General features: G+C 43.3%; 1 protein-coding gene across 1 annotated transcript; it reads right to left on the bottom strand.

The window, feature by feature from the left end:
• Positions 1-7104: 7104 nt before the first annotated feature.
• LOC119366655 (tyrosine decarboxylase 1-like) lies at positions 7105-9001 on the bottom strand. Its single transcript, XM_037632431.1, has one exon. The coding sequence runs from the start codon at positions 8845-8847 to the stop codon at positions 7342-7344; it is 1506 nt and encodes a 501-aa protein (XP_037488328.1). The 5' UTR covers positions 8848-9001; the 3' UTR covers positions 7105-7341.
• Positions 9002-12623: the final 3622 nt, after the last annotated feature.

Below are 12623 nucleotides of genomic sequence, written 5' to 3'. Positions count from 1 at the left end.
AACTCATCGTAAGCGGAAAAATACGGTGAAATCTTTAGTTAAGGAGGACGGAACCCGGTGTACAGTGGATGAAGAAATGCGTGAGATGGCGGCTAATTTCTATGCTAAACTGTTTACATCAGAAGGATCGGCGGGTGCTAATGGATTGTTGGAAAATATTGATCCAATGGTGACGGAGGAAATGAACAGCGAACTGTGTGCGCCCGTGTCTGACAATGAGATAGAAGTGACGCTGTTTCAAATGGGCCCCACTAAAGCTCCTGGTCCGGATGGGCTGCCTGCACTTTTCTACCAAAGACACTGGTCTTTGGTCAAGGATGATGTGTGTAGAGCTGCGCGGAATTTCTTGGGTGGTGTGGCTGCGCCTGATGCGTTTAATGCAACAGTCATAGTAATGATTCCTAAGGTCAACTCATCGGAGTTATTATCCCAGTTCAGACCGATAAACCTATGTAATGTACTCTATAAAATTGCATCAAAGGTCCTTGCTAACAGGTTGAAGGTCATTTTGCCAGTGTTAATTTCAGAAGAGCAAAGTGCTTTTGTAACGGGGAGGCTCATCACGGATAATGTCTTGGTAGCGTATGAGTGTGTTCATGCTATACAAACCAGGAAACGCAAGAAGCCTTTGTGCGCGGTCAAACTGGACATGATGAAGGCATATGATAGAGTGGAATGGATTTTTCTGGAGCAGATGTTGTCACGGTTTGGTTTCGAACCAAGGTGGATTTCTATGAATATGCGATGTGTGACGTCTGCAAATTTCAGGGTTAAGTTAAATGGAGGAATGTCACTGCCGTTCACGCCATCTAGAGGACTCCGACAGGGAGATCTGTTGTCCCCATATTTATTCCTGTTTTGCGTTGAGGGTTTCTCTGCTTTATTAAAAAAAGCACAGGAGGAGGAGTTAATAAAAGGGGTGTCCTTTGGGTGCACTGGCTCCCAAGTGACACACCTTTTGTTTGCAGATGATAGTATAGTGTTTCTTCAGGGAACAGATAGAAGTCTCCAGGTACTCAAAGATATTCTCTTAAGGTATGAAGAGGCTTCGGGCCAGAAAGTTAATCTGCAGAAGTCCTCAATCTTTTTTGGGAAGGGGTGTTTGGACGACGACAAGGAGGCTTTGAAGGAAGCTTTAGGTGTTCACACAGAGGCCCTTTCAGAGAGGTATTTGGGGCTGCCTACGGTTGTTGGGCGATCAAAGGACGGAACATTTAAATATGTGACAGAAGCTGCGAAAGGTAAAGTGGCAGGGTTGAAGGGCCAAGGGCTATCAAAAGCTGCCCGAGAAGCGCAAGTTAAATCTGTCCTACAAGCGACACCAATGTTCACCATGAGTTGTTTTCATCTCACGAAGAAGATGTGTCTGAACCTGACAACTATCTCTTTGAAATTCTGGTGGGGTGCAATGAATGGTGAGCGGAAAGTGCATTGGATTGCGTGGGACAAAATGTGCATAGCGAAGCGGGATGGTGCTATCTGTTTTAGAGATCCGGAAGCGTTTAATCAGGCCCTACTCGCCAAATAGGCGTGGAGGATTGTACAACACCCTGAATCACTATGTGCAAGGGTCCTTAAAGCTAGGTATTTTCCTGAAGGCTCAATTGTAAATGCAACGTGCCCTTCTGGTGGTTCTTACACCTTCAGAAGCATCATTCATGGACGTGAACTGCTGCGAGAAGGGTCCATTTGGCGCATCAGGAGTGGAGCAAGTGTAAATATTCACCATGATCCGTGGATTCCAAGGCAAGGATGTCTGACACCACTGGGTGCAGATTATGTACATGGTGTGAACAAGGTTCGTGATTTGATGGTGCAATCTGGGAGAGCGTGGGATACACATAAAATTGATAGTATGTTCTCTGCTGATGATGCCAATGATATTAAGCAAATAGCTATTGGGGGTCCTGAGATGGATGATTATTTAGCATGGAATCATACAAAGAATGGACAATTTACAGTTCGGTCAGCTTATCATTTGAAGATGGCCATGATTAGGGCGAAATCTGGACAGCCAGAATCGTCTCTATCGGTGGCACGACACAAAGGATGGCTCGGGCTATGGGATACTAGTGCTCCGAACAAGGCAAACATACATGTTTGGCAGCTAATTAGGAATGGGCTGGCTGTTGGGTCAGAGCTGCATAGGCGCCGAATCAAGCCTGGCATTTTCTATCCGGTGTGTGGCAGGGAGGAGACGATCATTCATAGGTTCTGGAGCTGCCCACATTCGGCACTGTTTTGGAAGCAACTACGCTCGGAAAAGGGAATTCCGGTGGCGATCCCACCGGTCCACATCGATTCCCAGAGCGAGGTGGCAAGATGGATGTTGGGATGGTTCTCTGATGCATGGGAGGATGAGAAGGAGATAATGATTCAAGTGATATATGGACTTTGGCTAGCCAGGAATGAAACAAGGGAAGGAAAGAAGATCTCTGAACCACATGAATTAGTGAACTCGGTGCTGACATATGTCAATGAGTGGAGGGCGTTTCATGGAGATAGACAAAAGCTGCACAAGCCGGAGATAAAACAAAGCTGGGTTCCACCGGATGAGGGCTGGATCAAGGCAAATTTTGATGGTGCAGTATACAAGCAAGGTGCAAAGTGTGGTGTAGGCGCTGTTTTACGGGATCACTCAGGAGCGTTTAGAGCGTCTACCTGCCATTTCTTTCAGGGTGTCGCTGACCCGGAGGTTGCTGAAATTTATGCATGCAAGAGGGCACTTCAGGTGGCAGCCGAACTTAATACTACAAAAGTCATATTGGAGACGGATTGTGCTACTCTAGCCAACATGTTGAGTACGAAGGAGAAAATACTTTCAGCAGCTGGACCCTGGTGGAGGAGATCAAGGAGAGAATGAAGATGTTCCAAGAAGTAAAAGTGTCATGGGTAAGGCATAGTGCAAATTCTGCCGCGGACAAATTAGCTAAAGTAGGTTTAAGCGATGAACTGTGTAAAGTGTGGTTTGCTGTTCTCCCGGACTGTATTCTGGGTATTGTAGCGGACGAGATTCCTAGCTTCGTATAATAAGCCAATAAAGCGGCAGTATTTGACCCTAAAAAAAAAGTCAACGTGCATACTTATATGCGTCGAGGGTTCCTTCCACGAAGTTTCCCAAAGCTCCATAGCAAACTGACCGACGATACTTTCACATGCAAGTGGCAATTTCTTTTATTATCAAGTGTCTATCGATTCCGCTTCAGTTTTCAGCAGATCCACCTAAAACGCGCGCATGAAAAACTTTGTTAACTCAGTCAATGGAGCTCCCAAGTACTCACTCCGTTTCTTTTTAGTTTGCATATAAGATTTGGCCAAAGTCAAACTTTGTTAACTTTGATTAAGTTTGTTTATAGAAAAAAATATCAAGATTCACAATATGAAATCAATAATGTTAGATGCATCATGAAATTAATTTTCATACCATATAACTTTTAATATTGTAGATGTTGATATTTTTTTCTACAAAGTTGGTCAAACTTTATAGAGTTTGATTTTGATCAAATCTTATATGCAGACTAAAAAAAAAGAGGGAGTAAGTAGGAAACATATCGATTTGATTAACCTATAAGCGATGGACCCTACTGTGATGGGAGCAAGAAAGTGTGTTATACGCAGCTCCTCTTCTACACCTCCTGCAGTATTCGCAGATGGTAGCGCACCACCATCACCCGCAGTATTGGAATGGTACATGCGTATTCTTAAGAAACAATGCAGCACGTACAACCACCATTACATGGAGACAGGAGAAACCTCTGGTAATATATCTGGGTAAATCAATCTATTGTCCTCATTTCTTGCAATGCTCGTCAAGCCATAATAATGGTACGTACTGTGCAAGTTAGGGGGTGTTTGGTTGTAAGGGACTAGACTTTTTTTAGTCCCACGGACTAAAGGAAAAAGACCCTCCACTAGAGTCTTTTTTTAGTCCATGTAGAATTTAGTCCCTCCTGTTTGGTTACATAGCGACTTAAAGGGACTTTTTTTAGTCTAGTCCCTGTAACCAAACACTGCCTTAATTTTCTTTTATCCATCAACAAAACTTATGCAGAGAGAACACCCGGCGACGGCGTGGAAGTGGCACAAGTACAAGGCGAGCAGGTCCATCCCCCTAGACATTTGTCGACCTTAGGTGGGGAGTCTGGCATTCCCACCGCCGGGCACGCTTCAACCCGGCGTGCGCCCTCCTTCCCTAAACTGAGCCCCACCGGAGCCATAACCGGTGCGAGAGAAGCCCAAACACTGCTCTGGCTGCTCGGCTCGCGGCGGCAACCTGGAACCCCCATCGCCAGGTCACCGCCCACGAAGTTCGGTCTTGGTTCAAATCGATGAAGTGCGGCCAGTTCTATGTCTGAGAGCCTCATGTTACCGATATGGGTTGTCCCAGACTTTAACTATTGAGAGTTCCGGTTGTTTCCTGGAGTTAAATTCGAGCATATGCTCGAGCCCCACCCGTTATCCATCATTGGCGGGTGACTCGCCGGCGGCCGTGGTCATTGAGGCCACCAACATCAAATAATTATGTAATGTGCCGAAAGTTTTAACCATTCAGTAATGTCCAAAAGGTCCTCTAGTTTTTAAAAGCAGAAATGTGATTTTGAAATAAGCATGTAGGTGTGAAGAATCAACCATAGATGAAATTTGAGTACAAAACATACAGAGGAACTACTACATGTACCCGAAGTCAAAATCTTCAATGGTAGTCTTCAACACTATCGTAATTACATACAACAAAGGAAGCTGGTAAAGTTCAGTTAATGTCGGACACTATATATAGAAGATTCTATTAAATACTTACATTGTCGGATCAACTAATATAAGAAATCCGTAAATCTAGAAGCAGAATAGATCAACATGATATTCGAAGATTTTACATGTAGTACTCTGCCCCCCTTTTCCTCCCTGATAAAAAGAAGCAAGAATTAGAATGGACTGGAGTTGTTCCATAATAAAAAAAAGATTAAGCATCGGATTAATGATTGATACTTCTTATCAAACTTAAAGTATCTGAAAGGGAAGACATGAATGTGTGCCATAGTTGGGGGAATTTCATACTGTAGTTAGTTATCCTTTTTTCGTTTCTAGGTGAACAAAAGGTCTTGTACATAAAAATATAGAAACAAAAAATGCGGATGATATAAGCTACACAGTCATGAAACACTTTATTGTGTAATTTCATTTATATTAGCCAAGTGTTATTCCTCTATCATCTGCAATGTAAAAAGCATGTTCGCTTCCCTCTTCTTTTTATGACAGAGAAATCAAGCAGCCAGAAAAGCAACAAAACTCTGCTCTAATCTTTACTACTTAACACTACTTAGAAAGCATCTGACTAAATCAAAACTATTACAAACATATTATAACAAAACCATATCATTCATGTTCTTATCCATGTGGAAGCCTATTTGTACCTTTATTTGCATCACATTATAAATATCTATGCTATACGTGCAGAGCCGAGACAAAGGAATAGAAGGCGAGAAAATAAGGCGCGTACCTTGAATTTGCTCGCCTGCTTGCAGTGCACCGAAGCATGTCTTGCTAGACAAAATCATCAGTCGAGCCGGCCGAGGAAATCAAATAGCACAGGCTGTAATACGTGTGTGTGGTTCCTCCTTCCTTTCTGGCTAGTCGAAAAGCTAGCTTGTCATGGATCCAACGGCCGAATCAAGCTAAGCATGTAGTGTACATGCCTACACGCCGGCCATGCAGCCGTGCATGTAGTCTTGATTAGAGGAAACATCATGAAGCCGTGCCTAATGAAGTCAAATCCAACGCCCACATCATGCAGCCGCTCTAGTTGGCTATTGGAAAGGACAGCATATAGTCCCGCATGGGAGGGCGTCCAGTCCAGTCGAGGCTGCACTTCCGCCTCAAGGCCATCCAGTATGAAACTTGAAAGTCAAGGATTCCGCGGCTCGACACAGTCCGTCGTCCCTCTACCGTCGACAGTAGCTCCTTCATCCTCCTTCGTACCCACCCTTCCCGCAACCCCTTCCACTAGAGAACAATGGCAGTGCAACATGCAAATTGTTGTGCCGCCAGATTGATGTGTGTTGATGTATGGATGTATTGCCACTAGTCTCTTCCACCAGATCGGTGTTTTGGTTGCATTGGCTGGAGCATGCACTTCTATATGGTATCAGAGCTAAGAGGTCTTGAGTTCAAGACCCGGCTGGCGCAATTAAATTGCTGTCCACTTTCGGTCCACGTTTAGGCTTGAGGGAGCCATACGTGAGGGGGAGTGTTGACGTATATGTATTGCCTAACGGGGAGTGTTGACATTCAGAAGTTGGAGGGGAAGGGGATTAGAGAGTACCTAGATTGGATCATAGTTTTGCTTCAGACATGTTGCAGCATCGTTGGACCTTGAGGAGGGTATGCAGATGAGATACGTGAGAGGTCAGATGTGCCGGTGGGGGGATTACCTGTTGAAGGAGGATTGTAAGTATGGCCTAGGTAATACATATCCAATGGTTAAACTCGGTTAACACGTAGATCTTAGGGTGAATTAGTTTTTTTTAGTAAATTAGGTGGGATGGCAGGTTAGGACTCCTGATGCATCAGACAGCTATAGATAGTTAATAAGGCGATCGGATGGACAATATGATTAGTTTCCTAGGATTAACATGGAGGCTCCATTTGTGCTTCTAATTAGTAAATATAAGATGATGCCAAGAAATTCATTTAATGGCTTAAAATAGGAAACCAAACACAAAAATGCTGAATTTTGATAGTGAATATCCAATGGCATATGTTGAGTGCAGAAATGTTTTGAAGGTCAAACGATGAATCATGACACTATACCAAGTTTCATGTTTTTGAGACTTTGTTTGTCTTCTTTATAGATGAAACAAATGAATCAAAAGAAAAAGAAGAAGATTTGAAAGGAAGAATAAAACTTTTCCAAAAAACACTTGGCTAAGACCACCTTTTGCCTAGTGTTTTTATTTGTCTGAGTGTAAACATTAGGCAAACAACCGATTTGGCTAGTAGTTTTTTTGCCGAGTGTTTTTCCTGAGACACTCAGCAGATATCATGTTTGCTGATTGGCCAATGAAATACACTCGGCACTAGAAAAGACCGACGACAGCAGTTGCAACAAGATCATACTAAATAATTTATTTTCTTGAATACACGGTTACATTTCTTTAGACCCCCTATATGCTCAAGCCAAACTGACAAAGCGATCGATGCCTGCTATTTAAAGCTTATTTTTACTAGATACACTGCATGCAGTTACAGTATCCTTTATTTTATGTGGTTATTTTAATCACTAAGTATATGACTGATTGTGCAACAACGCAGAGGCACGGGATATCATGTGTAGTACTTAGTATACTAGTCACGGTCCTGTCCTATTTCCGTGGCTTTCTCCTGAACCAGCTCACAGGTGTCACGGATGTGTCGCATCTCCGTCATGGTAGCACCTATTGCCAGACGGATAACGAACTTGTTGTCCACGATAGTGTGTATCATGAAGGCTTTCCCACTCGCGTTCACCGCATTGAGGAGCTTACGGTTCAAGGCGTCCACTGTGTGGTCACCCTCATCATACCTTGGGCGGAAGCGGAAGCACACAAGGGAGAATCTCCTCGGCACAATGACCTCGAATCGATCGTCTGCCTTCAACGCCAATTCAAACCACTTGGCCATCTCGACATGCCTCCTGATGTTCGCTCGTAAGCCCACAGCGCCGTATCTGCGTAGCACCACCCACAACTTTATGGCTCGGAACCTGCGTGTCAATGCAATCTGCCAGTCCTTGTAATCGATCATATTCATATCCGTCTTGGCCACACTTCCATGGCTGATATCATTGAGGTACTCTGGAGTGATAGAGAGTGCGGAGGTAAGCACGGCTGGGCTGGTAACCCACAGGCAGCAACAGTCCATGTTGGTGAGGAACCACTTATGCGGGTTCATGCTCACGGAGTCCGCGAGCCCGACACCCTGGATGCAATCCTGGAACTCGGGGCAGATCAACGCGCTACCGGCGTATGCAGCATCAACATGTAGCCAGATTCCGTAGTGTTGTGCCAACTCACCAAGCTCACCCACCGGATCAACCGCTCCCACACCGGTCGTCCCAACTGTTGCACACAGGTAGAGTGGCACAAGGCCCCTGGCTATGTCAGCCTCGACCGCGTTGCGGACACTGTCCACCGTTAGGCCGTAGCTGGATGCCGCCGACATCTGGATGACTCGGAAGTTTGATGGTGGAATTCCGACCAGCTTCGCACCCTTTTGGAAGGTGCTATGGCTCTGGTCTGAGGCGTAGACCACCATTTTGAGGATGCCTTCATGGGTGAGCCTGTTCAACGCTCGATCGCGTGCGGCGACAAGCGTGCATATCACGGCTTCGCAGGTGCTTCCGTGCAGCACCCCACCACCGCCGCCGGAGAAGAGGAAACAGTCTGGAAGGCCCATCAGCTTGCCTATCCAGTCCATCATGACGCCTTCAAGTTCGGTCGCCAGAGGCGAGGCAACCCATGTGAACGGTGCAACGTTGAGACCGGCACAGAGGACCTCGCCGACGAACCCCGCCGTGCTGGCGTTGAATGGGTAGTAGGCAAAGAAGTTGGGGCTCTGGAAGTGTGTCAGTCCTGGCACGATGTATTGTTGTACGTCCGCCAGTATTCCATCCATGGGCTCGCCGTTTTCCGGTGCCTCATCGGATAGAAGCCTGCGAAGGCTACCTGGCTCGGCTTCTGACCGGACCGGATACTTCTCGATATCGCGGTAGTAGCCCGCGATGAAGTCAACCGCAGCGCGCGACTCCACGGCGAATTCCTCGGGGTCGAGTGGCGATACCACATCAACTAGTGGCGGGATACCCATCGCCATGCTAGCTTACTCGAGTAGGGACGTACGTAGTGACTAGTATAGTATATATAGTGTGCTAATCAAGCTACCACGTAGAGTACGTATATATGGAAAAAAGGGTTCACAACATCGGATCGACTACTTGTGAATTGTGATTAGGCCTGGCATTTCAGTGTGTGGATCGTGCGTATTTATAGCCGCAATTGCTATTTGTACTACACACATACACATGCAAGCTTACAATCAGATCGGACAAACAAAGCTGAACAATGCAATCAAAAGACAAAATCTGCACCACTTCTCTTTATTGCGGGCTATCCAGAAACTGACTTTGTACTCCCATCTTCTTACCCACCAACCAAGAGTTATTAGTATATGACAAATCCCATAATTAAGGATTAATGTATGTAATTCTTTTTCTTCACAAACCAAGCAGAAGCGCACTACCTTTTTCACAAAAACGAAAGCCCGAATCCGTGGCTATGCTGAGTGCACTTGGCAAACATATTTATTTTCCTTTTATAAAATGTGGAAACTGTTCCCCACCTACTCGATATTTAACACTCGGCAACAAAAATTCCTTACTCAAGGCATCGTTGAAAATTTGCTCATCGTAAAATAAAACACGAAAATCAGTTTGGTTTCATACCTGGGAGGTCGATCATGAAACGCAAAAATAAAACTCTATGTGGCCGGATGGATGAAGTGGCGCCAAGTTTTTGCCATTCTCCGTGACAAGAGAGTGACACAAAAGCTAAAAGGCAAGTTCCACATGACGGTGGTTTGACCCACAATGATGTATGACGCTGAGTTTTGGCTGACTAAAATGCGACATGTTCTACAGTTAGGTGTGGCAGAGATGCGAATGTTAAGATGGATGTGTGGCCACACGAAGAGAAGCTTCTCCAACATCATCTGAGATGGTTTGGGCATATTCAGCGTAGGCATCCAGAAGCTCCAGTGCATAGCGGGCAGCTAAAGCGTGCGGATAATCTCAAGAGAGGTCGGGGTAAACCATATTTGACATGGGAGGAGTCCGTAAAGAGAGATCCGAAGGATTGGAGTACCAAAAAAGAACTAGTTATGGACAGGGGTGCGTGAAAGCTTGCTATCCATGTGCCAGAATCATGAGTTGGTCGCGAGATCTTAAGGGTTTCATCTCTCGCCTACCCTAACTTGTTTTGGACTAAAGGCTTTATTGCTGTCAATAAAACACGTTACATGTAAAAAAACACTTTTTAAGTTCCATCTCCTATGTTTAAGCCATGAAAGTGCATCTGTGATCCTTCAATGTATAATGACCAGGTTTGAAGTGCAAGTACATGAAATATTCATTAAAAATGGGTTGAAAAAACCTATCTGTGGTCCTTAGTCTATGTTTAGGTAAGAAAGAAGGAGTTACAAACATCAGCAGGGCCATGACTCCCCCGCAAACATGGAAACAAAGCCAGAAAAGGATGAAACTTGCAATGTTGTCATGATAGGGCTCCTAGAGACAGTGGTAAAAATATTAGAATGCTTCACAAATGCTCTCACATAGGATGCTTTTAGAAACTAAACCATCTCCAAGATAAGAACTTGGTTACAAGATGGAATGGCTCAGGTTTGCATTCAAAGTGTTGAGTCATTTCGTTTGCTAACCTTGAGACATTTTCTGCAATTTGCACACAACATTACATGTCACATGTCAAAATTTGGTACCTTTTTGGGTTTGTTTTTCTATATTGAAGCGATTAAATGCACTTATAGGCATTTAATCAGTATAGCTCATATTTGAACGGCATGTAGATAAGATAGTGGGTAAATATGGGTTGACCAATCCTATCTGGGGTATTTAGTCTATTTTTATGCCTTATACAAAAAGATAGTGAATACCAACACCGGGTGGCAGAGACTTCCACCAACATGGAGTTTTCAATTCTCAAAAAATGCAAACGAATATAGAAAAATATGAAACATCATGATATATCCTCTTGAGGCTGTAGTAAAATTTCGGAAATACTTCTCAAAAGTTGTAACATAAACTGCTTAGAAAGCAGACCATCTCCGTGGAAGTTTCTCATGTCTATATTCAAACTGTCACGCCGCTTTGTTTCTTGGCCTGTTTTGCACTCACCATTACATGGTACATTTTTTTTTTTGCCATTTTCTGAGTCTATGACACAACTTTTGCTTGGAATCTAAGATAACTTGCAGACACTTTACGATAAACCTCTACAAGACGCAAGCAACCACTCCATCAGCTCTTTGTGTGATTGATATTCCTACTCAAAAGCAACTACATCAAGCCCTCTGCATTTGCAGGACATCACAGGCAAACATACCTGATCAAGTAGAGGCAACACAATATCCACAAGATATCTCTTTTTTGAAGGGAACAAGGTAACCCACGGAGTATAAAAAACTCTACTACTCTAGCAATACAGTCGGTTAGGCGCCTCTGAACGCCAACATGTTGCTTAATGTCACCAAAAGCCAACCACCAGGTTTCATTTCTTCCATTCCAAATCCTACATTCTTAAGAAGTTGATCCCAATTCTCTCAACATGCAACGTGTCCACCTCAATGTCCCACTAAGCAATGCATTTAGGTCTTCTCTCCCACTAAGCCATGCAAAATCTGCCACATAAGCAAGTCATGCATTTAACTTATAAATTACAATTACTTTAGTACTAGTCTATGCATGTAACGCTGCCACATCATATATTCATTTTAGTCATCCTTCAAATTTTTATTTGAAATGACATTTTTAACTGCAACTCAAAAGTTTTATTCTAGTTTTAAACACTTTCATTTCTTGATTTTCAAGCTTATACTTTATTTTCATTAGATCTAATTATTTTTGTCGACTATTTACGAAAATTTTAGCAAAGTTACCGCATCAACGCGTGGGGAGAGCGTCATCCTCACTACCCTATTTTAGAGTTAAATTAAATCCAAGCCATCTTCTGCAGCAAAATATTTCTTATTTTCTTACTCTTTTTCTCCTTACTGTATGCCCCTCTCTTTGAAATTGTTTATTACACTACCATCCTGCAGCAACGCGCGGGGTATTGTCATATATATATATATATATATATATATATATATATATATATATATATATATATATATATATATATATATATATATATATATATATATATATACACGGCAGCGCTAAACTGAGCGAGAACGTAAAATTCTTTATCCTGCGCGCCGGTCCTAATTAGGCACGGTCGCTCTGCATGAGTAGGCCTCCTTTCCCGTTAATAAATGAGGGTAAAACCAACTGTAGAAATAGTAATGCAATTTATTTCGTTACCATCCCACAGGTTCACCTACGTCTCGCAACTACCCTCCCTAATTGTTGGTAGTAAAACATGTCAAGGATATGGTAATAGAATAATGTACGGTACCAACTACGCTTTAGTAGTAATACGGGTTGAGGATATGGTAATAGAATAATTTGTGTTACCAACTACGCACCCTAATTATTGGTAGTAAAACTGGTCGGGATATGGTAATAAAATTACTTGTATTACCAAGTAAAGCATCATGTTCACGTACATGCACAACTCCATGATAGTAATGCGTCATGTTTGAATTACTATAACTAGACCTAATATTACCATTGATTTTTACATGGAGGGGGAGACCTAATGCTAGTAATGAATTACTATAAATGGACCTAATATTAATATTGATTTTTAGATGGAGGAGAGAGACCTAATGCTAGTAATGAATTACTATGACTGGACCAAATATTACCATTGATTTCTACCTGGAGGGGAGAGACCACGAGCTAGTAATACATC

The sequence above is a fragment of the Triticum dicoccoides genome, chromosome 2B, assembly GCF_002162155.2.
Source record: "Triticum dicoccoides isolate Atlit2015 ecotype Zavitan chromosome 2B, WEW_v2.0, whole genome shotgun sequence".
Lineage (NCBI taxonomy): Eukaryota > Viridiplantae > Streptophyta > Magnoliopsida > Poales > Poaceae > Triticum > Triticum dicoccoides.
The sequence above is the reverse complement of the archived record's forward strand: the minus strand, read 5'-3'. Positions and strand labels throughout refer to the sequence as shown.